This window comes from Diorhabda sublineata, chromosome 1 (genome assembly GCF_026230105.1).
Source record: "Diorhabda sublineata isolate icDioSubl1.1 chromosome 1, icDioSubl1.1, whole genome shotgun sequence".
Taxonomy (NCBI): Eukaryota; Metazoa; Arthropoda; class Insecta; order Coleoptera; family Chrysomelidae; genus Diorhabda; species Diorhabda sublineata.
In genome coordinates this window covers 43,747,978-43,775,751 of record NC_079474.1, presented here as the reverse complement: position 1 = coordinate 43,775,751, position 27,774 = coordinate 43,747,978, and the positions used below count along the sequence as shown (strand labels likewise).

The window sequence follows — 27,774 nt, the reverse complement described above, 5'->3', positions numbered from 1 at the left end:
TTATTTACTAATACCATAAACAATTTTTAAAAGTTTCAATTTTATACAACAGTAAATAATATTTGATATAATGATAATAAAAAACTTGTAATTCAATAATACATTTTTATTTATTGTGAATTGTTTACAACTACACTCCAGATAGGGAATATAATAATTTATAAATTACCAAGATTTCTATTAGAGAAATCACTGGTTCAGACTTAAGACTTACAGTACAGTACACATTTACATTATTAGATTATAAAAATTAACATAAAAAAATCCGCTATCTTATCGATGATAACAGAACAAATAGTTAATAAAACATTAAACAATTATACAAGACCGAGACATTACAACGACTTCTCTGCCAAAAAGAAATAATTATACATATAATATTGCATAAAGGCTAGGCACTGCCATGAGGTAGGGTCCATTTAAGTCTTATCACAGAAAAACAAAAGTCACCATATCTCTATTCACATAAGAAAATTATGTAAAGCTAAATAGTATGTACGAATCAATATTAAATAAATTTCAGTATCTCCCAGAAAAACAATCATGGTTTTGTAGTAAAAATATGTAGTTTGTTTATAATGTGATTTTCCTGCGACCACTTATGAAAATGATAGATTGCACACTCATTATTAGTAAGAAAGTAGCTTATTTCACACGTGCACTAAAAAATAACAAAACATACATGTATTGAAATGCTTCTTTTTCTTATGTTATAAATGGTCTCGAACGATAGAGGGAATACGCGATTACAATATGAATCTGGCTGGGTGCCGAAAGGCAAAAGACCAAATTTATAAGCCTGAAGAAGTAGACAATAGATTTTTTGGAGTCATATTAATTTATTTACAATAAAAATTGAAAGTTTGTTGTGATTTGTGTTCAAATACTAGTGTCTGCAAGATAATTTAAACGTTAACATTAAGTGTTACATTACTATTACTGGGTAATGTATAAAGTAGTTGAATGAAAATTTTGTTTTTCAATAATGATGGAAAACATTCTTCATGACTGTCTTGATTTTACTAACAAGTAAGTTAAAAATTTAAAAATTATATTAAGTAGGCTATAATATTAATTATTAATCGTTTTCTGTTCTTTAGTTATAAAATATTTCATAATCATTCTTTTCGTTTTTGTCATCTCTACTATTACAAAATAAAAAATATTTTGACCTTCTTATTTAAAAGATACGTTTTTTGAAGAATTTTTCACGTGGTCGTAGGAAAAATAGTGTACACGATTCGTTGGAAAGTAAATTTCCACTCTTTACAGTAACTAGTGCGAAATATATCACTTTCCAAACTAGCTATGTAATATATTATTGTGAGACTACTACCACGAAAAATTGAATATTTTTCCAGTGATAGCGTTTGTAACGAAAAAAATATATACGTCGCCACATTCGGAAAAAAACTATTTTAGAATTTTAACAATTTTCGTAATTTTTTGACCCTTTAAGCTCTGTATTTATTACCGTTTGCATTCCGTTATCGCCGTATTTGCGAAGGTAGACCGAGACTTTCCACTTCACACATGAAACAAGACTGGATAAAAGATTGCACATATTGCGAAAAGGAAAGAACAGAAATTGTCAGGAAAAATACAAAGAATTGTTTCGAAAGATATCACACTGAGAAATTTTAAGTGCAAAAATCTATGTTTTTCTTTTAGACAACTAGTTGGAAAATGTTTCTTAATAAAATAGCTAAGAAATAAATATTTTGTTCATTACAACGACTCCATTTTTCTTCTACATCATACGTACGTATTTGTAACTAATATAGTACTGGAATTATTGGTATCGTCAATGAGTTAATAGACTGGAGTGCATAGGGTTAAATTTACTATCTTTGAAGGATGGAACTACTAAATCCATCATGTTTATTATTATTTTGAAGAATGAAAATAAAACTGTTTCCAATTTATAATGGATATAGATAATATTGTATCCATTTTTAACTATTTCCAAACAATACATGGAGCCACTGATTTTCTAGAGATTTAGAATAAAACAAAAGCAACACATCAGTCACGTCAAGTTATATTCTATGGTATGGAAACGTGAATATTTGATTTTATTGTAATACAATAAAAACAAAATTATATAATTATACTCAAAACCAAAACTGTCTTTCTGGAAATAAATCCAAATGTGATAGATCTGTTTAGAAATTAAGTTATGACGCTCTGGCATACTGAATCACTGAATTATATCTCACCGGCGATAAATCTGCACTAGATTCCATCGATTTGAGGATCATTTTAGATCTTTTCCTAGGAGGTAAGCTCAGCTCTGGATCGGGTTCCGGTACGGGTGAAACGGGAGGTGATAAAGAAGATGCCGGAGATACGGGATTTGAACTGGGCGGTGTAATAATAGGATCTTCTTCGGAATGATTTTCTTCGACGGCTAAAACGGCTTCGACTCTTCTTCTCAATCCATCGCCGGCCGTGAGAGGCGTATACTGAACAGTGGGAGACGTGAAATAAGCCGGATGTCGTAAAGTCGCCGGATTGGCTTTTATCAAATTGAAAACCATATCTTGAGTGTTACGGTAGACTTCTTCTCTTTCAGTAACGGTTGCCGCAGCTGCTAGAAGATCAACACCAGTTGTAGGCACATTGTAATTCGTTGGGTATCCATTAGGTGACACTCGGTCTCTTGCGTAAACTATGTAATGAAGATCCGAGTCATAGTTAACGGTAGGCTCTTGAACAAGAGGTAATGGAGATGCTGCTTTCGGTATTTCCATGTCGCTACCACTTGAGCAAGACGATTCAGAAGTAGAGGACGCTGGTGGAGTTGGGGGCTGTTGCGGTATACTTTCTGAATGGCTTTTGATGTGAGCCTCCATATTTTTCTTTGAATTGAAAGTGTCGTTGCATATGGTACATTTGTAGACCTTTTCACCGTAATGGGCAACCTGTAACAACATTTTATTTATATACATTTGTGTTAAAAAGCATGGTAATTGTGTATGAGAGAGAGTTTGAAAAAAAAAACCAGCGAATTTTTGAAATTATAAAATTCTAATAAATAGAATTAAATTTTTACCTGATGTAACTTGAGGACATGGTTGTATCCAAAACTCTTTCCACATATTTCACAACTGTACGGTTTTTCGCCTGTATGCGTTCTGGAATGTACTTTCAATTGTTTACTACACGTGAAGCCTTTTTGACAAACCGTACAAACGTAAGGCTTCTCTCCGGTGTGCGTGCGCATGTGGATGACTAGTTGGCCGGATTGTATGAAAGTTTTTGCGCACACGGAGCACTTGTGAGGTCGTTCTCCAGTATGGATGCGCATATGTCGATGCAATTTTCCAGAATGTTCGAAGGCTCTAGAACAAACTTCGCATTTATATGGACGTTCCTTCGTATGGATTCTTCGATGCACCGAGAGATTTTCTTTTACGCTAAATGGTTTGTTGCAGAACTCACATCTGGAAACAAACAGAATTTTATTAAATACTAAAGCAAAAGTCGAAATTTATAAGTTACGATCCTAATCAAAAAATCTTCTATTTACCAGCTAAATGATTACGAAATTATCAAAATATAATTCAAAAGGTTATTCTATAAAGACGCTAATACTCAGTAATAAGCATGTCAAAGTGCAAAGGTTCTTACCTAAAAGGCTTTTCGCCTGTGTGTGTTCTGTAATGACGCGTCAGTCTTGCAGGTACCGCAAAAGTTTTGGAACAAATGTTACACCTGTAAGGATCTTCAGTTTCTTTGGCATGCGTACGGGCGTGATTTGTAAACGCTACTTTTGAAGTGTACATCTTGTTGCAAATTTGACACTGGATGGCTTCAGAATCAGTTGATTTATTGACAAAGTCAGTGGAGATCGTTAGATCCGGACTGCAGACGAGTTTTTTCACGGAGAGGGGTTCTTCGTTGGACGTTCGAATTTGAGTTATAGGTAGAGTGGCTTCGCTGTAGTAACCAACCATCTCTGGTATAGTCCAACCTTCTTCTGTAACAATAAACAAATCTCATTCAACTATTTGTCTATAAAAATTCATATCTATAGACGAAATCTTTCAGTGTGAAATATTTGGCGTGTACGCTATAGCGCATCCGGTAGATTTTAAAATATGACGAATCTATTCAAAGTGGACAGACTACATTCAGATAATTATTACAACTACTCAAATATAATAAGAGGGGAACCTCTTCTTAGTTTATTATGAAAAGTAATCATTTTTTTTTAAATTTAACTCAATGATTTGTTGAGTACTTTATCTAATATTTGGTGCGTTTGTGAAAGCGCATCCGGCAGATTTTACATCCATTCTGATAACGATTCTTATAGAATAACCACTATAATTGCTTGTTTATGCTCAAAGTTATTTAGTTTTCTTCTAAAACCCAAATTAAAATTGTAAAAACATCCTATATACTTAAAAATGACATAATGACACGCTGTTTACTACCACTTTACCAAAATTAACAACAAATCTCTCTAATACGTGTTTCGCTACCAAAGTATTGTCTTCAGACACGTACAAATAGATATAGGGGTGGTAAATTTTCAGTATGAATACCACGTTTCCAAAAATTCCAAACTAGTTATAATTATACTGAATAAGCAAATGTTCGTTGGATTATATAAAAAAATATTGGATGTTTAGTATGAAAAGTATAGAATAAAATCAGGACTTGAGTCCTGGCAAAGTTAGATGAAAAATTTTCAAAAATTAACCGCGCTATAGTGTTGGTGCTGAAATATGGATAAATTACAGTAATGTAAATGACTGAATTCACAATTTTATAAAAACTATTTAGTAAAATAAAATATAAATGAATAAATTGGTTTCAATAATCGGACTACTGTTATTGTTGGCTGTCAAGACTATCCTCTCTTAAATACTAATTTTATTGCATACAAAAGCTATAATTAAATATATTTATGATCGTTAGAGTCACATCAATACTAAAATAAGGGTAAGTAATTTTATAAGGTAATGGAACTTCAAGTGTCTAAGGGACATATGGAACCGCTTAAGTAAGACCTTGAGGACGGTCAGTTTACAATAAATCTTAACGAATACAATGGTAAGTAGAAGATTATAAAATAAGAGAAATATTTTGTTAATTAATATATGGTTAACAGATCTTAAATGGTTCCTAGACGTTTTTAATTCAGTTTAGCTCGTGGCGAGTTTTTGTACTGACAACTTCTTTTCAATAATAATATAATAAAAATTATAGTTAAGATTTTATGATCTACGAACATTTGATTTCCACTTCTTTCCACTTTATATTTGAAATCGTGAAAGCAGGAAACAATAAATATATTATCAAAAGAAGTAATATATTCACGAAATAAATATGTCATGCTCAATTGATATTTAACATCAATTGTATAATTAATAATGAAATTATCCAATAAAAATCACGATTTGATCATAATTACGGCGTGTAGATAAGCGATTATACACTTGGTGACGTGGTTTAATTATTTAGGTTTTTCGGAGGATCCAACAATGTATGTTGCAGTAGTAACCACCTTTTGAAGGTTATCACAAAGTCGTAAAAGACTAAATCGCAATGAATAAGCTTCAAGGTTATAATTAAGCGGAGCAATTGGATTTTTAACGCCTCTGAACATGCCTGAACAGCTTTCCGTGAAGAGCGAAAGTTCATTATATAATCGCAACGAATATCGTTAGAGCAATCGAGAGTAATCGATTATTCTCAAAGCTCTTCTGGTGTTATTAATGAATATAGACAAGAGAATTATCAATCAAGAAAAAGTAGACAACTTAAGTAATAATAATAATGGGGTTACGACACAAACATGCTCTCTAGATCCTCTTATTTGGGTGGATCAGTCCCCTTAGACAACTTAAGTACTTTCTGTGCGATTTCTATGGTAAAGTAGAAACCATAATATCTTATATATTTTCCTATTAACAGCACCACTATTTGATTTGAATGTGAGTCTCATTAATGCATCCTATCACCTCAGAAACTTCTGTTGTATGAAAATTTTTTTAAAATAACATTTATATTTGGTGATACTGCACAGTAAGCTGAAGATTGACTTATATTTATTGAGTGTCTGCATAAAATAAGTATGAGTTGACTATTTGACACAAAATTAGGCTTGTTTTCCACTAAACCTATCTTGATGGCTTGGATACCAGTTTTTTCAGTAGTCTACTGGTCTTGAATATTTCTTTCTTTGCGATTTTCAAAAGTGGTCCATTTTATTGATACATCTCCATATTTAGTTCTCTCATCTTATCTCCATCTGGAATGTCACTTGTCATTCTGATATTATCGCTTTTGTTCTGTACCCTAACATTCCGCAAATCGCTTTTAAAAGCTGCATAATTTGTATAAATAAAAACGTCTCTTCATCATTTTTCAGTCTGTTTGGAAAAATTCAATTATCATAATCCATTCAACATATGTGAGAAAATACGTTATCCGAGAGAAGATCTTTCATTTACGTAATCAAGATGGAGTGAACTGTAGATAAAGAATTATTTTTTTGAAGTAAAATTGTTTAAAAAATATGTATAGGATCAAAAAATTCATTTTAATGAAATGGTTTTCTTGTTATAAATATTTTCAAAAACGTTTTTGAATCATTTTTTGTTAACTAATTAAAGGATTTAACTAGGCGCGACTGTCAGCGCCCCGTTCTTATTAAATAAACTTACTTTAGATACGTGAACTTTCTCTAAACAGGGATTGGATTAATATATTCACTAATTTGTCACTTGATTTGTCACTAATACTTTGTAAAAATTACGATTTTATTCAAACTATTAGAGATAATTCATCTTGTAGATAAGATTGTCTTCATGGCCATATTTAGATCCCATAAACTACAATTCAATATCAAAATAAATTATATAACTTCCTGCACATTTATTCTATTTTACACTTTCAACTATTTCAACGAATTCGGTTTATCGCACACAAAAACTATAGTGGATCTTTTAGAATCCAACTCGAAATCACCTTATCACTTTATCTGAAAAGTACGTTCATGTAAATTGCAACTATTTCGTATCACTGATCTATTCCTAGGTGAAATGTATTTTTAAAATACAAGGTCACGAAAATGCAACTCAAGTGCATAAGCGCGATCATGAATTTGCAACGGAATATTATAAAACGCGTGCAAAATAACGACGTCGTTGCGTTATATCTTCATTTCATTGAATATTAAAAATGTTCATTGGTAATATTTGACATTCTTCTTTTCTGTTTCTTCGTTGTTTGTTTCAAAATTGTTCATTCTACTTCGTCCAAAAAGCTCATTGCATTAATTGAAGTAGAAGCACTATAATTTTCACGTGAAATATATTGAGGCTTAAATTAAGTTAGTTAGCACTTGATATGTATAATATATATGAATTAGTTTTACTTAAAGACCTTTCACAATGAACAATAATGGCATACAAAGAAACTCATTTCTGACTATCAAAATCGTTGTTAATTCAAATTTCCTCGGGTCGAATTATTATTCAAAAATTAGTGTTTTGTAAACAACAATCACAAACTCTTTTCTCCCAATAGGTGTAATTAATTATTTTAAACGTAAAAGTGAAGTTGGTCATTTATAATTAATATAAGTACAGATAAATAACACATCACTCGATAAGCCGTGTGACTAACTAAGAAAAAAATTTTTTGCCAAACATCGATTTTATTCATCAATGTAATCTCCTTCAAGAGCAATACAATCATTCCAACGCTTCTCTAACTTCTCGATGCCATGATGGTAGAAGGATTTGACTTTTGCCTCAAAATAAGCTTCTTCCTATTCATTTGAGGTGAATTTTTTACGCGCGAGCATTTTTTGGGGCCAGATCTGGACTATACAATGGATGAGGAAGCAATTCGTTCAATTCAATCCAATCGATCCAACAATTCTATGTAGTATTCGCTATTGATTGTTACTTCCTTTATAGTACCATAACTTTCCCAGCTGTCTGTTGTGCCTTTAGACACTCCGGACGTGGTTCACCGGCTGCAGACCATTCAATTGATGATCGTTTTGATTCCGAAGTGAAGTGATGGATCCATGTTTCATCCACTGACACATATCGTTGCAAAAACCTTGCTCTGAATTATCAACACTATGTTGTTTTTAATCGACTGTGACTGTTCTTTTCGTTGGAGCAGACTTTTGAAGCCATTGCTGAGCTTGTACAGTATTTTTTCTTCATCAAGAAACACAAGAAATTGTTTTAAAAATAACAAAATTAGCTTCAATTAAATGACTATCGGACTAATCGAGATGTCATAGAATTTTACATCTATTCTTTGAAAGTTGTTATTCCAACCAAATTAATGGTGTATTGATAATATAGAATCATCAATAATTGTTCTAATGATGTAAAATGTGAATTTAATTAGTCATCGTTATTTTAAACGACTGTCATTTCTACGGATGTCAATATTTGTTAGTTATTTATCTAATACAAATAATTGCATCTTTTTTTTTAAATATTTTATTGTGCAATTGTTAGCATTATGTTCGATTTTGTGGAGTTGAAACTATCGGCTGCAGGAATAGTTCGAAAGCGAAATACCTACTACGGAAACAAAGTCCTAGACAAAATTTATTAGTGAAATAACTTGAAAATTTGATTACGCCTTTATTAAATCTTATTATCGAATTACAATGATATTGATTAGACTCAATTACAGATTTTTTTATCGCTTTAGTACTGATTCACTGATTTCTTATTGTGGCTCAATCCACATTCTAAGCATTTTTCTTTTTCAAACCAAAGTTCATTGCACATTTTGGATTTTTCCGCTATTTTTCTCCATTTTTTCCTGTCCTGGGTATTACTCCACCATCCGCGGACTCCCATTATGCTCAGATCACTTATAACTTGACTTTCTCATTGTCTTCTTGGTCTTCCTTTCGGCCTGGTTCCTAAGGGCTTCCATTATGTTATTTTTTTAACTTCACTATTATTTCTCATTCGTTTTGTGTCCTACTGAGAGTTTATTCATTCAATCTTTTCATGTGAAGCATACTCGGATATTATTCTGACCCTTCCTTAGACACTACCATAGATAATATTGTAGTTTCGAACATACCCTACATTTTTTTTATTAACTTAACTGTTCCTGAATGCTATAAGCAGGTAATGTACCAACCCCTGTACATGTTGACTCTAAGAAATCTATTTTCTATTAAATAAATGTCTGATGATCATTTAGGAGAATGCTAATACGATCACAAAAATTGAGACGATAAGTTTTATCAATTCGAAAATAAGATTTAAGACATACATAATCAAATGTTTCAAGTATTTAAGTAACAAATTTTAACTAAAGCTTTTCGATTATATAATTTTCCGTGTTCATTTGATTCCTGTTACAGCTACTTTATAGTTTTATATCCTAAATCACTTATGCTTATCCAAACTCTTTAGAGGTTTAACTGAATATCGAGAAATTTTGATCGCCATCTATTAGAATTGAAAATTTGCACAATAGACGATGACAATTTCTCGATTTACGATGTGATCTATCCAGAAAATTCCAAGAATTCTCCTCCATCTTGGTGAAACTTATTCGTTTGTAAGTGTTTCATGTGTGTCAAGCTGATGGATGTTTGTGGAACATGGGTACTTAATTGAATGGATGAAACTACAAATTAAACTATTCGAAAAAGGATAGAAAAAAAAAATATAACAATTTGTTTTTGGAGAACACGAAAACTGATATTTTTAGGAGACCTACAATGTTTGGAGAGAAAATGTCGAAGATGATACTAAATAGAACTTCAATTAAGAAAAACGTTGGAGATGGAGAAGGCAAAAGAAAGCTTTGGAAACCTTAATTGAAGGTAATTAGAAAGAGAAAACGAGAAATATGAGAGAATGGAGAAGAATAATAAAAATAGTTTAGAAAGTGTATTAACTAATCTAGATCGATCTACAAGTCCTGATGATTTAATAATGTGAGCGTACTGTAAACGTAATTGGGCTCACCATAGCTGATAAAAAATGAAAACAAGATGATGACAACAATGTAAATCAAAGATGAAAAAGACGAGTTGTACAATACAAGGAAACAATCTTCTGCTTTTAATAAATTTTATCCCTTGTTGGGAAACATTAGCTGGCTTGCTCATATTTTTATTTGCTCTCACTTTTTAGAACTGAATCTTGATCTTTCGTCTATTCAATTAAATCACGCCTCGACCTAATTTTACACGGTCTCCCAACGAAAAGTATTTAACAAATTCAGAGGTAATGACTTTCTAAAAGAACGTGAAATACAATAAAATTGATTCTAAGGTATATTTATTCTTACACTTGTGTACGGAATGTCACCCCTCTACTCAAAACAGTTAGCGCCATAAAAATTTGAATTATAAGGGCAGTGACACCTCTCTAATTTCTATAAAATCTATCAACGGGTCTAAATTTTTAATTTTGGATTTGAAGAAACAACTAAATTTGCGAAGGTGCACGCTTTTACACTGAGAAACAAGATTTTGTTAATTTGATATTACATAAAGTATCTGTACACTGGTTGTATTATTCCTCAATTAAGAAGAAGACTTACTTTATTCAATTTAATAAATATGATGTCGATTCTGAGAAATGTTTTGTTAAATACGTAAATAAAAAAATGAAATGCCTTTTAATACCTATTTATACAAATTGCATCGAAATATAATTTATTATTAATAAAATTCAAACAATTCAATTATTTTTTCTATTGAAATAATATATTTATTTCGTGATGAAACTCATTGGATTGAAATAAAGTGACGTACCGTTTTCGTTTTCATTTTTACACCTGATGAGTAAATTTTTGATAAAAGCCTCTTGGGCCTCCGACAACTTTTCACTACCCATACTTGCCCAATAACCAAATCACTACAACAATAAATTTCAACGACCAGTTCAAGGGAGCAACAGCAAGACACTAAAACACACTGCGTAAGATGCGTTAAACGCGTAAATGCATCTACTAAAAATGACAAACCGGAGTGCGTGAGTTCAAACCCCGCCCAATGCGTGTGCATGACGTAGGCGGGGTGTAGGGCGAGAGGGGTTACACGCACAGGATTTTGGGCAGGTCAACGAACTGAGCCCTGCCGAAAAAGAAAAAGAAAACGGGGAAGTAGAATATTTGGAGTCGTTGCACTTTCAGTAGAAGAACTCTCACTGGTAGATGACATATCTTGGACAAGTTAGATCCGATGAGGGTATTCACTTCTTTGTGTTTGGGTTTAGAGGTGAATGCCACCGAAAAAAAAAAAGAGGTATTCACTCTTTTTCGGATGCGTTGGCCTTTTTAATGGTATAATCCAACTAAAAACAGGTTACAACATAACGAAAGCCATTGTGCATTTTAAACATTTGATATGTATTCCTTTTAAATATACAGATTGTCACATTTATCAATTCAAATTTAAAATTTATGTACCAAAATTTATGAGAAAAAGTTGTTAGTATGACGCCACATCGACGACACACAATATTTTGATAAAAGTGTTGAATGTCAGTCAGTAATTTTGTTGCGTTTTAGTTTAGTGAGTTAACTATTTTATAATGAAAATTCCAATGACATTACGAGAAAAAATCCACGGAAAACTTATTAAGAAATGTGATGAAACTGTTGAAATTAATCATAATTGTCATTCTCGTTCAATATGCCTTATATAATACATCATGATGCAAAGAAATATTCAGTTAGTTATGAGATTAAGCCCCCGTAAACCGTTTTCAACATACATTAAATAATAATACAATGTAATAATAAAATATTAGACTATTTTTACTGGGCGGGTATGAATTGTATATTTCAGTTAATTATCTTAATAAGTGGGACTATGAAAATATGAAAAATCAGGTACACTAATGATGTATTAATATTTAGATAACAAGAACAACCAAATTGTGGAACAAACTCTACATCGTTAAAGAACAAAATAATCACTATATAAGACCAAGCAAAATCCAAAAAACAACAACTAAATACGAAACGCCAACAAACATCTGATCATTATCACGATCAATGAACAATTTTGTTCTATACTAAATTACTATAAGTGTCTGTAAACTAAGGATCTTCCTCAGTAGAAGCTCCTTCAATTATTATTGTCTACATTAATATTTAAAATTCGGCACTTTGCTCTGCTTTTACACCAAGCACTTAGATAACTAACAAAAGACTTCGTCCTCTTCAGTCTTCTCTCTAGGCTGGTGTTGTCGAGGAGCTGGATTACCTCGATGTTCACATGTTTCAAGAACCGATGTTCGTGACTCTTTGCGAATTTAGTGGACACCTGCCTTATTGTGTTTATCTCCAGGTCCCGAGGAATATCGCTATTTCGAAAGTACCAGGGTGCATCAACGATGCTCCTTAGCACTTTATTTTAAAATCTTTGGATTATTTGGGTGTTGCTTTCCTCATAGTTGAATCCATACCTGTTTCAGGATTTGTTCATATACAAGTAGTTCATTATAAATTCACCAAGTTGATTGTCTTCCCAGCAAGCAATACATTTTTTCGTATCTTATACCTAATTCTTCTTGTTTCTTTTTTATGTGAGGTTTCCAACGTAACTTCGCGTCTAGTGTTGACCCTTTTTATTTGAAAAATTTACATATACAATTTCTTCTTGTTTAAACTTATCCTCCAATAATTAATTTTATTTATTAACGTCTGTAAGTTGTTTGCTGCTTCTTCGCGAAGGTCACTGGTGTATAAGTCAGTTGTACTAATTTTATGGGTTATTATAATAAATGCAGAATTTGTAAAATAGATGACGAAACCATTAGAAATTGTAGAAAAACTGCAACTATACAACATCAGACAAATGTATCAACAAAAAATTAACCAATTACAGGACATCGAAGAAATATTCATACCGTATGACAACCAATTACATTCAGGCATAACTATTGGTGCTAACATACCTTTAATTATACTTAAAAACGGCACATATAAAACATGACATGTTCCCTATTGGCACATATCACATAAAATTTTATTAGAGTAATTTTTTTCCGGTGGAGGAATTGCATTTAAGTACAGAGTGTTGGATTCGGAAGTCATTAATTCCCGAAAAAAAACTGAAAAATCCGCCTCTTCTTCCGAACAACAACCTGGAACTGTTTAATAAATTACTTCGGTTGAGTTCCCTCTTTGGTACACATAACTCCTCGAATATATTGAGTAAGCAGATTCCAGTGATTGTCCTCAATTGATATCTTCACCACGATAGTGTCTGCTGACAGTTCGCCGATGTGCAACTTCAATTCCTAGCTTTACACAGTAGAAAACCGTGTGCAGAACATCATCCTGCACTACATTGCAGTAGTTCACAAGTTTGGATAGAAATGGTGTGAGGTGATAACCCAACATCGTTATGGTACCTTTTTATCCAAGATTGCAAGCGTGGTTTCACCCTTTTCTTCAATTTAGATCCTCAGAATTTTACTAGTCTTTTATCTCTATTCTCACTTCTAATATATCTGCTTTTCTCATGGGTATTGCTCTTTCATCAAAAGTTTCAATGGAATAACTTCCCTTTTCAACATTATGACTATTTTGACTTTTTCTTAACATATTCTCGATACGATAATGCACTAATTTATTCAAATTGATGATTTCTAACAAAATATTCATTGGTTCGTGTTATTAAATGTTAATTTGAAAACGTGGGTTTATCACTAATCTGTTTTTTTAAATATATCTCACCTTAAAAATACCTAGGTCAATAAACTTTTCACAAATTATGTGATAACGAATTTATCGGTCAATTTGCTGCTGTGGAAAGCGCTGCTTATCGAAATTTGGTGTATTTTTAAAAATATACTGTGTTTGTCAAATATTTTTATGCGATCTAAAAACCTTTATAGGACACGAACAAATATTTATGTTTTTTTCTAAATTTGAATAATTAATGTTATCGCACATTTAAATGAGGTGTATGACCCCTAGAACAATCTGTACTTAAAAGCTCTAAACGTTGAGGAAGTCAAATGCGAATACTAAAGATGTTTTCAAAGCCGTTATTCTTAGTTTACAGAACAGAAAAAAAAGCGAAATAAAAAACAATACATGAAAATAAATTCTTTTCATTCACTACGTCAGTTAAATAAATTAAATTAGATAATACTTATATTTGATGATTCTGAATCATTAAATAGTATAATTCTGGTCATAGCCTCCTAGTTTAATATCAAGTATTTATGTATTTAAGAGGATTTCTAAATATCTCGAAAATTAAATCAAACGGATTCACTGACAAACAAACAAAAAACGAAGTAAAGTGAAGAAACGAATGAAATAATAAATAAATTCTATGAACGAACAAACATGCAAGAGCAGGGGAAAAACTCATGAAAAAATTTCCGAAATAAAACTAAGAACAAGGGAGAATCACACGAAAGCATTTCCTAAATAAAACTATATGTAAATATAGATCAATTAGATTCGCAAACCGATATAAAAATATTATAAAAAACTTCGGTGGGGTGCGAGAAGCGCACGTGCATCGAGCGCACAGGCATATACAGGAAAACATTTCGTGTATCTAGCGCAGACTATCTGTGTCGAATCCGAAAGATCGTTCGACGAGCGCGCAAGAAAATTTGATCCGCTGAAGTGAGCCCTAGAGATGAGCAAGCTTATAAACTTGAAAATTATTATCATTAAGACAAAACAAAATACCATCAACAACATCTAAGATTTTTCAAAATGAGCAAAAATTGTATATAATATTGAACAAAATTTGATAGAAAAAGAAGTTTTATAATTTAACAATGGTTAGGTTAGGAAACTATGACTATAATCACATTTATGAGAAACTTTTCGTTACTCTGTTGTTAACTCTTTTATAATTTTTCTTCTTTTATTTGCGGTAATGAACATTTCAAGCTAAATACAGGAAGATACCATCTTTATATCGATGCATGCATTCAGAAACTTCCCAAAGGACTACATAACATAAAATTTTGCCGTTTGAAATAATTGACCTAAGAAAAATTTTAACTACTTAAACTAAAATACAACTGAAACAAATCCAAACTAATTAACAATAATGGCGATATAAAAATTGAGGTCACTTCAGAAATTACGAATAATTTTAGCGTCAATATTGATAAGGATTAGAAGGCGTTAAAGCAAATTTAGGTCGATAGTTGACAGCTATCATTAGCTGTTATTCGATGTATTAGAGTACGACTTTGATGAAAAATGCGCCTTTGCGCTAATTGAACATTCACATTTCCCCTGCCTGTTTTCCAGTTTACTGTTGATTCTTTGTGTAAAACCTAACGATTGCAAAGTGTTGTGATTTAACAGGCCCATAATGCATTTAGATCTGATTGTTATGGCAAGAATTGTTGCGCTGTTACAAGATTGTCGGGGCCAACGTAAAACTGCATGAATTGTTGGTGCTAGTCTTTGTGGTGTACAAAGGGTGCACCAACACTTTCTGGAGACTGGCTTGATTACTAGAAGACCAGGGTCTGGGCGAAAAAGAGTTACCACTCAACAAGATTACCGTTTTTTTGGTGTCCACAAGTTTGTGGCATAGGACAGCTACTGCGGTTTCACTGCGAAATCAGTTAAAAGAAGTGAGAAATGTCAACGTTAGTGAATGGACCGTTAGAAGAAGACTTCATGCTGCTGGACTGTCATGCAGAAGAAAGGCTACAGGTCCCCCGTTGCAACGCCATCATCGGACTGAAAGATTGACATTTGCCAGAAATCATGTTCGTTGGAATGATGATTACTGGAGCTAGGTATTGTTCTCAGATGAGTCGCGTTTTTACCTCACTGGGTCAGATGGACGTCGACGAGTGTGAGCAAGATATGCTGAAGTTTGCATTGACGATCGTCTTCCATTTGGCGGTGGGTCAGTTATGGTTTGGGCGGGAATCACTGCACAAGCTCGTACAGAGTTGGTTTTCATAGAAAATGGCTTCCTAACCTCTCACAGGTACATTACGGAAGTGCTAGAAAACCATGTTATCCCTTTCATGATAACTATGAGGGAACGTGGCATTTTTATGAAAGATAATGATAGACCACATACAGCCAGAATTTTCAGGGAATATCTGGATGAGGTAGAACATGTCTGGGACGAGTTGGGACGACTGGTCCGCAGACACACACCAGCACCAAGAACTGCCTTGGAGCTGAGAAGATTGCTGTTGCAGGAATGAGATAACATCGCCCAGAATGTGATCCGCAACTTAATTCAAAGTATGCCGCGCCGACTTCAAGCAATCAATCAATGCAAGAGGAGGGAATACACTATTAGTGTCAAGTTTTTTGATTTTGTTCGTTCGTTTTGTTGTTGTTGTTGCTTTTTCAGAATAAATCAAGAAATCCAAGAAAAAAATGCATTTTTTTTAGTATAGAATATCACATTCAGCTTACAAAAGCACATGAAATGATGTACAGTTTGTGAATACTATCTGAAAACGTAAAATTTCAAAGAAAATTTTAAGGTGACCTCAATTTTTTGCTCGCCAGTGTAATTACGAAAAGTCTAGGTATTACCAAACACTTGAAATTTATCTTGATATCAGAAATTTTAAAGTGAAATAAATACAATATGTATTAAGACTAGTAAACAACAGTGACTCCAAAACATAAACACTAAACTACAATATAAAAACAGACCAGGTATGGTATCATCAAAAATAACAGAAACAATAGACTTATTTTTACAGACATCGATGGTAGCAAATAAAAGGTTAAACAGATACAATACGTTGTTTAGAAGATAACAAGATCGCCAACACTTTGCAACGAAAAGTACAACATCAAAATGCAGTTACGAAGAAAAAACACTGAAAAAATGAGAAGTAAGGAAATATTAGAAAGCGATAATCAGTGCGATATAGAAAGTGGACACAAGAAACAGCGGCACTAACTAATGAAATCATACGAAATAACAAAAAAAAAAACAGTCGTTCTTAAAAAATAAATTTTGTAAACCCTTATAACTGAAATTCAGGATAAGTACATTTCTTTTTTATACAACCCAAAAACGTACACGTGGTCACTAGCTTTAATGGTTGATAAAGACTGAGTCCTTTTTGAAATTTACTATTTTTGCGTTATGATTACTTTAGAATGAGAAAAGTGGTGAATAGAAAAATAAGTTAGTTCGAATGACCATCTTCTAAAATATTTATTTACCTAATAAAAACCAAGGTAATGAAGCTATTAAATAAATATGATTGCAAACGAAGATTTTCCAGTAAGGGATTAAAGAAGGCCCTAAGCGGATGAGTCATAAATTCAAATTGAATAGGTCTGCATCTTATTACCATTAAAATTTTACAATTTGTACAAATATGCTTCAGAAATGAAAATGCTTTAGATATGAGGGGGTTATAAACTCGATTCATAAGTAAAATTTTCTAAAATAAAATGGAACTAAAATTCAAGACGAAAAACTTTACAAATAATTTAGCTAATGAGCTCTACTTAAATTTGCTTCAAGAAATAATAGACACCTTAGGAACAACTAGTTTGGAAAATCTCTCTTTCAATAAAATAAAGAAATGACCACCAAGACCAAGATCGTTCTACTCTGCATCTCTATAATTCTTTTGTTTTCAGTGCATCTAAAATCGCTTGTTTATAAAATATAGTCTAGATTTAGAAGAAAATATGTTTGTAGAAAGCTCCAGGCACAAGTTTTCAATTTGCTAATTTTAAAACATTCTTTTCATTACGTCAATTAAATGAATTAATTCATAACGTCGCGTCGGTTAAATGGATTAAATCCGTCTTTTACATTGTTGAAAATCTGCATTGATATTTACCTCTACTTGTTGATTGAAGTATAAACTGATTTCACTTTTGCGATAAAAAATATTTGGAAAAAAATCAGGATTGATATGATTGTTGTTTACTAGAAATTAAATTTAATAATAACGAGCCGAGAATATTTCGAACGACGGATACAAAAATGTGAAAGATTTTTTTCGTAGTTAGAAGAAAATTAATTAAACTTAGTGATAAAAAAAATGTATGTGAGTAAAATGAATCATAAACATGTTATGATACAAAAATGATATATATTGAGTGTCACATATAAAAAAAAGATTCAATATGTGCCTTTAGAGTATGAATTTTTCCAAAAAATATTCGTTATCACGTGGAAATTATAGTTAATTAATTATTATGGCTAAAGTATTTACTTTAATCAGTAAAGAATATTAAAAACAAAAATTACATCTATTTTAAGTAAATTTGAAAAGGGTTGAAGGTGTTTAATTACCAAAAAATCCAAATCAAATTTATGTCGCGAGACTGCAGATTCAATCAAAATCAAACAACGGATCAAAATAAAGAAAAATGTAATAAAGTCAAACTATAATATTTCAATATAGTCTACAAATTGTACCACTTAAAATAAATTTTGTATGGCTTTACATACAAGGATGCTCCCAAAAGTACCTAATGTCCTTTTAGCTCCATACAGTTGTCCCAGCGATGTTCTGTAAGTTCGATACCCTTTTTATAAAAATCGTCAAGCTCCAAGGGGGGGGGGAATAGAAAATAGTCAGAGGGGGCTGAATCAGGCGAATAGGGTGCACGAGGTAGCAATTTAAACTTAAATTTATGAATTTTGGCCATTTCCATTAATGAAACAATAGTTTCTTCTCATTCAAATGCGGCCTTTTTTGCTTAATTTCTTCGCTCATAATACTCGCCGCTGAAAGTTTTTCCTTTTTCGAGATAGTCAATGAAAATTATCTCAAAAAAACCGACGCCATTAACTTGCCTGTAGATGAACGATTCTTGCCACCAGTAGAGCCGATTCTCCCGTTTCAGTTCATTGTTTTCATTGTTCTGTTGTTTCAGGTATGAAGTGATGGACCTACGTTTAATCCATGGTTATGAAACGGCGTAAAAATTCGGGTTTATTTCTGTGAAACATTGCCAAACACTCGATAGAAACATCTTCACGACGCTTTTTGTTCTATTGTGAGCAAACGCGGTACTTTTCAGTTAATATGCGATGAACCGAACTTTTTAAAATGCCTACTAGGTCTGCTAGCTGCCGCGCTTTCAGTTGACGATCATCCAGTACAGCTTTGTAGAACATTTATGGAGTCGTCACCTCATTTTGTCGACGGCTGCGATGTTGGTCGTACGACCTCGTTTTAAACCCTTTTTTATATTGGTTAGGCTAAATCCTTTTAAATGAGTATTACATCACATACATTATGTACTTTCTAATACTACCGCCATCTCTAGGTCAGGTCAGGTCCTTGTGGAACCATCCTCGGATTTTTAAATTTTAATGTGGTGTTTTCACACTCACACCTTGTAAGTTATATAAATATATGGCAATATGAAATTAGTGTTGTTTATCCAATCTTGTATAAATTATTAGTGAAAACCTGTTTTTTTTTAAGAGCAAACGAAAACGGTGGCGAATATCCACAATAATTGTATGCAAATAAGTAAAAATAACTAAATAGTTTGTTTACGTCAAACTCTCAAATTTTTTTAGCAATAAATCTAATACAAAATTAATTGTAGTTATAATTTTATTTGTTCAATTAATAAATATTTTAATTTGTTTACCAAGAAATAAATAGAAAATTTAGTGATTTCAATTTAAAAATTTGACGTTTTTGATATTTTTAAAAATAACTCCACAATAATGTTTATACGTCAGTTAAATAAATAAAATTCGTCTTTTACATTAATGATGATTGAGTTGGCATTCCTGGAAATGTTAAAATTCATACTACCACTACACAATTACACTGTTATCGTCTTCAGACCCGTAGGTAAACTTGAGTCTCTGAAGATGATAACTTGGTTATAGAAACGCGCGTCAGACAGTGTAATCGTCAGTTTTGGTACAGTTGTAGAATAAACACTGTATTCTATACATTCTACAAGAGGTTAACACACTCTATACGGAAGATTATATTGTTCAATTGAAGAATAATTAATTGTTTTTATTCAATGATCCATAAACAGTTATAAAAATCGAACAAATAGAAATCAAAATGTTATTTTCACCACACGAAAATTAAATGACGTAATTCTAAAAGAAAATTGGCTAAGGTCAAGCGTCCGATTTAATTTCAACCACTGCAAATTATTAAGAAATGCTATAAATAGATTTTCGCTTCATTTTAGCTTTTATATATATGTTGACTTGTTTTGATACTTTACGGCAGGCAAAACGTATATATTTATCCTGTTAGGATATTTTATATCACACAGTGTTGTCAAACGCACCAAAATAAGAGACTTTGTTAGAAAATATCATAAATTTGTAAACATAAGACAGAGGACTGGATAATAGAAGCAGTAATAACGAAATAAAATAAACTACATACTAAACAAGTCCGTAGGTATAGATCGAAGCGAAAATTAAGTTGCACAATACAATAAATACCAAAAATAGCATAGGAAAATGAAAATTGGATATTACAAAAGAACGATGCAATTAATATGAAGGTGGAAGAGATATAACAAATAAAAAACAAGAAAAAATAATAAAAAAAAAGTTGAATTGATATAGATACATTCACTGAATGAAAACAGACAGACTCACAAGAAAAATGATGCAAGCAAAATGTAAAATCAAGATAAATAAACGTAAATCGAAAAGAAAGAGCATAGAGAATAAGAAAGGAAAACCCTTAGATGGAATAAAGAAATTAATACATTGACATTAAATGCAGGAACGAATCGACCTGTGCAACTTTCCAGAAGATCAGTTCACTGTTTTGTAACGATAGTCTGAAGCTAAAACTGACACAAAGAATGATTAATTTTATATTCTATCTGTGCTGTTGTACGAAGCAGAAGTCTGGACACTGAAGACCGCCATAATAAACCGTATGGAAGCATTTGAATTTGGTTAAACAGTCGAATACTAAGAATATCATGCAAGGAAAAGAAGAAGTCTCAAATAGGACGAATGCAGTTCATAAACAGTTAAGTGCCAAAAACTCGATAATTTCCTCAGATGCATAGGAAAAAAAAACAAATCTCCTGGTTGAAAAACATCCGGGAATGGTCAGGCATACATAACATCGAACAATTGTTTAGAGGGGCTGAAAATAGGGATCAGTTTGCTATTGTGGTTGCCAACGTCAGAGGTACCTGACAAGGCACGATAAAGTGGAAAAACAGTAGACAAGATTGAAATAATTTGGTAGCGGAATCCTAGGAAAGAGGTTTTTGCAGGGATCATTAGAATAATATCTAATATCTTGACTTCTATACAGCTAGATTCATCGATTAAGTTGTAATACAGGATCAGTTGATACCAAATAAATATACCACGCTTGAGCTTTCATTATTCAGTAAAAATCTTTGTTTATGTCTTCTGTGCATTTTCAATTGCATTGAGAAATTGTTGCTCAACCTTTCCAGTTTATATAGTAAATAGACGATAAATTTTTACCTAGTAGAGCGGTTACAAACCGGAGACAATACCGACTGTCTGTGACAATATTGATCATTCACGAGGTGTCTACTTTCCTCGTTAATTATTCTACATTATTTATTCATCTATATTTCAATTATTAATATTACGAACAAGTTCGCCCTGTGACTGTTTCAACTTCGGAAACAGCGACCAAAATTAACCAAATTGTTCGTGCAGATCGTCGAATGAGCATCCGGATAATTGCCGAGGCTGTAAACGCCGATAAAGAAACGGTTAGAGGTTACTCGAGGAATTATACATGACAAAAGTCATGTGCGAAATTGGTGCCAAAAAATCTGACTCCCGACCAAAAGCTCTTGCGTCAAAGGGTCTGATGAGATTTCCTTGAAAGGTTAAAAAAAGGTCTGCTTTGAAGACCCGATTTGAGTCGACGGAATCGATAAAGCAAAAAACGGTCAACTTTTTTTAGATATTGTAACTAAAATTCCAAGTTACTTTATAAGCCATTATGACTGTAATGAGGTACAAATGCGGTGCCGTTTCATGTGACTTAGCCTTAACGACATCCATTAAAGTAAGCAATAAATAGGCTCTATTACGTTAATTTTTATTTTGTTAAAAATCGATTTTATAAAAGTATTTATGAAGCGATATCTATTTAAAAAGTTCTAAAACATCTCCAGACTCAGTTTAAAGGAATAAAAGAAAGTTTATTTCGTAACTGGTACAAACCAGAAATGTCTATGCGACCGACAAAAAAAGAGAAAGTTTACTGTGTGAATCGGTTTTGTTTATTTATCCGGAATTATGTTAAAATATAAAACGCGTGGAAATGTACACATAACATTGAAATCATATTATAAACAAATAGACTCACGCACGAGATTGAAAATTATAATTATTATTATTCAATACTTATATATAAAAATAGTAATTGTTTTAATGATATGATGACAATAAACATGGAATATAATTGTTAAAAGTATCAAGTTATGAAAATAATTATTTAAAAATACTGATTGTTTATTGATTTATATACTGCAAAAAAGATTTTAACAAATATTGTATCTTCAAAGAAAATTATTGGCTCGCTATGTAAATGGGTAAATATTTTTCTCAAGTATTTTCAACGAAATGTTATTAAACTTTTATAAATAAATAGAATAATCGTTTTCTAATTTTAGGAAATTGATAGGCCTAATAGTCATAGGTATACAATCTTGTTTATAAGACTTAGTAGGGGTACAATGACCCACGAAATATTTATTTACTGTCTCTTGATACCTATTTTTGGATTCAACCTAGTTTCATCGACATGTGTACAAGAATCACAGGCGGTCCTATCTGCGGTATTTTATGTTTATATACAGAGTGAATTTCCTGCACGATTTTTATAAATTTTAGTTTACAATAATGGATCTTTTTATTCGGTTCACAATGTTGACATAAAACAACCTTCAATCCAAATCGAATCCAAATTGCCGTGAATAAATTCATTATTACAGCCGCTTTAATCTTTGCACTGACCAATACATTAACTCTTAGTTTTAAAAGCGAAAAAAGCTCATGATAAAATCTGTCTTTGAACGTAATGTACTGACTTTAAAGATAGTTTACAAGTGATAAAAGCTTTCGAAATATGATTCAGTTAGGCACGAGAAACTTGAGATTTTTCAACTTTCAACAAAAACAGATAAAATAAAGTACAAACTTAATCGTTCGAACTGGCTATTGGAGCACTAGAAACTATTTAAGAAACTAGGATAAACTTGTTTTTTAACTTAACAATTGGCCGTGCCAATTAAAACTGTTCGTGTTTCGTTTTGATCTGCTTTAATTACCAAATTTAGCACTTCAGGTTCTTTGCTAAGTAAAAATATGTTCTGAGAGGGAAAAAACATGGAATCAAAGTTGTGAGAGGAAATTTATTTCACATTGTTTTATTATAAGCTGTAGTTGGTGGATGTTTCGCATAAGATCTACGAAAAGTTTTATTTGACAAGAAAAAAACATAAGACGTCTAGATGAGATTAGATTTTAAAAAAATCAGTTTCTAAGAATAAGAAGGCTTGTTAAAGAAACTTGTATTAGAGAATATAGATAGTGGATTGGAGAAATTATAGGAAAAGTTCAACAACAAATCAAATAATTCACCGTTATTTTGTGTCATCTTTTGGAATCAATAAAAATTTACTGAATATAATCTAGAACTTATTGACTTATTAAATCCCAATAACAACGAGAAATTTCAATTATTACACAGTATATTCGGAATTAAAAGTCACCAAACCCAAATGAACACTAAAAGCACTAAAACTGTAGTTCTTTTTGCAGGACCGTACTAAAGTAACATTAACTCGTAGTATAAAGTATTATTATTATTAAGTATTAAGTTTTATTATCTTTTGGTACTTTATAAGAGAAATTGACATTATATTAATAACATCATAAATTAAAAATCAAATTATCTACACTACAATTACACTGTTTACCTTCATTCTCTGAAGTCGAAAACTTAGTTATCGAAATGCACGACGGATATTGCAATTAGTGTAGTGTTAGTGCTAACAATGTGTTCAAAATGATAAATACATATAAACATACCATTGATGAATAAAAGCAGTTTTCCCTTTCATCAGAAAATGTATCGGTAACAATATTTATTATTAACAGTTCAACTTGAACTGTTATTACATTTTTTCTGGGCAGGTAATAAAGAAAAAGTTGGTAAAAGTTGATAAACTATTTAATGATTGAATTAGAAAATCAATTGGTGAAAAAAAAGTACCAAAAAACATGGAAACCGTGAAAAAAATAGCGAGGCTTATTATGCTTTACATTAAATCAATAGAAACAAGATTCCTTAGGAAAATAGAACAAAAATAGATAGAAAAATAAGTGAAACATATACAGAAATACTAAAGGTAAAACCAGTTAGAAATAAGATATAATTTGAAGCACAATTGAGATGGTTTGAAAACATATTGCCCGAAAATAGATTAAATAAAGAACATTGAAATCGAAAATAGTAGGTGAAAATTATATAGAGGAAGACCAGGAAAAACATGGATTGATAATATGAAAGGAGCAGCGGAGCCAAAGGGGATATAATGGGAGTGAATAAAGATCAAGAAGAAGATAGAAAGGTACGGATAAAAAAATCGCACATGAATTTTATTCCAGCTATACTAGTAATTCCAACATCAAAAAATATACTCAACTCAGCAACTTTGAATGTCTCATTATTTTCAACAGCTTAATAATTGATATCGGTCCCAATTAATTCAACTGAGTTAGGTTTGCATTGATATGTAAACTTTATGTTGAAAATATTTCCCTTTTATTAGATATTTTTGTCAAAAGGTGTGGCCTTGACCAACAATCTTGAATTTCGTTAATGATTCTTGGAAAATTACAGTATAAATCGCAAAATATTTGGTATTTTAATATCCATTTATTTTGGACAAATTTCTATAAAAAAATTAAGTTTATTCAAGTACGAATAAAACGTTTGGAATTTGCAATAGTATATTGTATCAATGTAAAATAACTAGAAAAAGAATTTTAAAATTTGGCTATGGGGATTTAAGGCACCAAAACGAGTATCTTATCCAAAATAGTTTGGCAATTGCTGCTTTAGGATAAGCGTAGTAAACAAGAAACTTTAATAATGTTTTTCATGGCAATAATATTTGTCACACTTCCTGAAAAAAAAAAGGGAGATTTTTAACTCTGTAAATAGAATCATAAGTTCGGCAGCATTGAAAAATAAAATTTATGAAAAACCTATTTCCAATATAATTGAGGATGTACTCAAAATTGTATAAAAAGACACAACCATTGATTGTTGTTTGGACTGGTATATGAATCAACAATTATTATATTTAGATATTTCTATCTTGATCGAAGAAAAGTTTTGAATAAATAATTATATTTTAAATATGTTATTTTGACAGTAGTATGAGTTATTTATCGACAAATCAGTTTCGTTCTTTTGATTCTTTTATATAAAACCTTATATAAACATGTTTAAGCTGAAAAAAATAAGAAAAAAGCCATAAAAACTTATATACGAATTCAAATTTTTTTCATTATTTATTGTACATATGAAATTATAACTAATAAGAATAATTACCTCGTATATATGAATTGGTAAAACATTTTTTAAATTAATAAAAAATGGGAGACATATGAACAAAATATATTTTCATGAATTACCCTTCGAAAATATTAAATATAGAATAATTACAATTAATATTAATTAAAAAAAAAAAAAATATTAACATTATATAAATAAATTGAATTCAAAATATTATTGATAGATTTAGATATTTGTACCCGCTTTGAAATCCTCGTAAAATATTTATTATAACTGCTTTGTTATTTTCCATACGGTTATTTTTCGAAAACATGTTCAACAGCCCAAGTTGAATAAACTCAAAAAGCAATTGATCAAAATACCTGACCAACCCAAAACGAAAATATTAAAAGTATCTTACCGTAACGTCCCCCGTTAACGGCCCGCCTCTGATACAAAATCTTTTCCCAAACATTCATACTGAACACCAATACTAAAAATGCACCAAATCGAATCAAACTTCCCTATATCAACGTATATTTAAGCCGAGTCGGCAACGTCGCATTGGCGACACGAGGCGAAAGGTGCATCGAGGCGAAGTACCGAGGAATTTGTTTTGAACGACCTCGTCGACATACGCAAATCCCCCATTGAACGTACACGAGTTACCGACCGTAGTCATTCGCCTCCACGTGGAGTTCCGCACCGAGTTTTTTTCAACGATCACCGACCTCGACAACCAACAGAGACGTAGGTCGTGCTTAGGTCGCGTCGCTTCCACACCCCGCGCTACGAACTCTGCTCACTGGATAAATTATTATGTATTTAATATTTTCCTTCTGCATTTGTTTTTTCAATTTGTATAAATGCAATTTCATTATCGTTGACTTGAATGAGAATAGTCCATTCAGAATAAAATATATAGCTTATCAAATAGGTATTTACTGAAATTAAATATTTAAAAAAACTTTTCAAAATAATTATTCAACAATAAAATTTGTTTAAAAATATTTCAAAAAATTGTGTATTTTAATTGGATCGAAAGTATTAAAGCATCTAATCATTGTTGTTCGTTTAAAACAAAATTCCATTTCTGGCTTTATTATGGTAAATAATTAATGAAATATACATAAAATAATACGAAAAATGGTTCAAATCGATTAATAAAAGCCCACAACTAAATCCACGCAGTGAAACTTGATTTTTGAGTAAAAAATGAAACCCTTATAAAACGGCCTTAAAAAACGTTAAAATTTAAAAATAAAGTACTATTACCAACAAAAAATTAATTAACAATTTTCAATAATGATAATTAATATGAACAATGTTACTTACAACTTTTCGTGTTGTCCTAGGACCGACTATAAAAAGCGTTTATTCCTAAGTGGATCATTCCATACAATTTTTTTAAAATCACTTCAACAAAATCGACTCTAAATTCAGTTAGTTTAATAGAAGAATTAGCTAACCGACTATTTTTTTTAAACTTACTACTACTTTAACAACAAAATTCTTTTTTAGACCACCTTTTAGATGAGCCAAAATCAAACTAAATGTTTTACCTCCTTGCTACTCGGGTAGGCGATCGTAGCCGATTGCTAGTCGATTTTACGGCTCGTCTCTCCCCGCAATGGCCTACTGTGGCACCAACTCGTGTAGCCGGGCACGTGGAGGCGAATGACTAAGGCGTTCAAATCTCCGGATTATTTTTCAGTGATTAAATGTGTTTTCGTAAAGTTGATTAGCGTTTTTTTTTATAAAAAATATTTTTGCAGATAGGCGACCTTGTATTTTCGTATGTGCTGCAATAGCTCGGTTTCGAATGATAATCTCGATAAGATCGCGAGGTTGTCTCTTTGCAAGAGATGTTTAGTGTTGGGACCGGTCAAGATTTGAATTAGTAATTTTGTGGTGATGCGCGATATATTTGGGTGTCTAGGCGAGACTTAACTGCGCTGTTAATACATAGTAGAACAAAAAATTTATAAAAATACACACCGCACGTGGAGTGAAGATATTACATTACATGAGAATGTATACTAAATTACGTATGTCTAACAGACCCTGATTCTTAATCTGTTGATTATGTATGTTACAGCTGAATCACAAGAAATTTTATACCATAGAAGAATAATCTTGATTTAAACGTTATTAAAATTATATATTATTATATACAAAGCGTTTATGAAGTCTATAAATTTATAATCAAGCGTTTTTTGACTCTAGAAAATCGAAAAATTATCCGATTTCGATGAATTTTTTTTCAAAATCTTCGTTTTTACGGCGG

At 31.6% G+C, this 27,774-nt stretch overlaps 1 protein-coding gene across 3 annotated transcripts; it reads right to left on the bottom strand.

Moving 5' to 3' along the window:
- Positions 1 to 91: 91 nt before the first annotated feature.
- Positions 92 to 27,440, bottom strand: LOC130452461 (Krueppel homolog 1-like). Of its 3 annotated transcripts, none has more exons than XM_056791757.1 (4): positions 25,909 to 27,440; positions 3,634 to 3,982; positions 3,056 to 3,446; positions 92 to 2,924 (listed from the first exon to the last, which is right to left on the bottom strand). In XM_056791757.1, exons 1-4 carry the CDS (start codon positions 25,964 to 25,966, stop codon positions 2,178 to 2,180), a joined length of 1,545 nt encoding a protein of 514 aa, XP_056647735.1. In that variant the 5' UTR covers positions 25,967 to 27,440; the 3' UTR covers positions 92 to 2,177. The 3 variants fall into 3 exon arrangements, with proteins under 3 accessions (XP_056647735.1, XP_056647751.1, XP_056647744.1); XM_056791773.1 differs by having other exon boundaries at positions 6,681 to 27,054; XM_056791766.1 differs by having other exon boundaries at positions 26,823 to 27,048.
- Between the last annotated feature and the right edge of the window lie 334 nt (positions 27,441 to 27,774).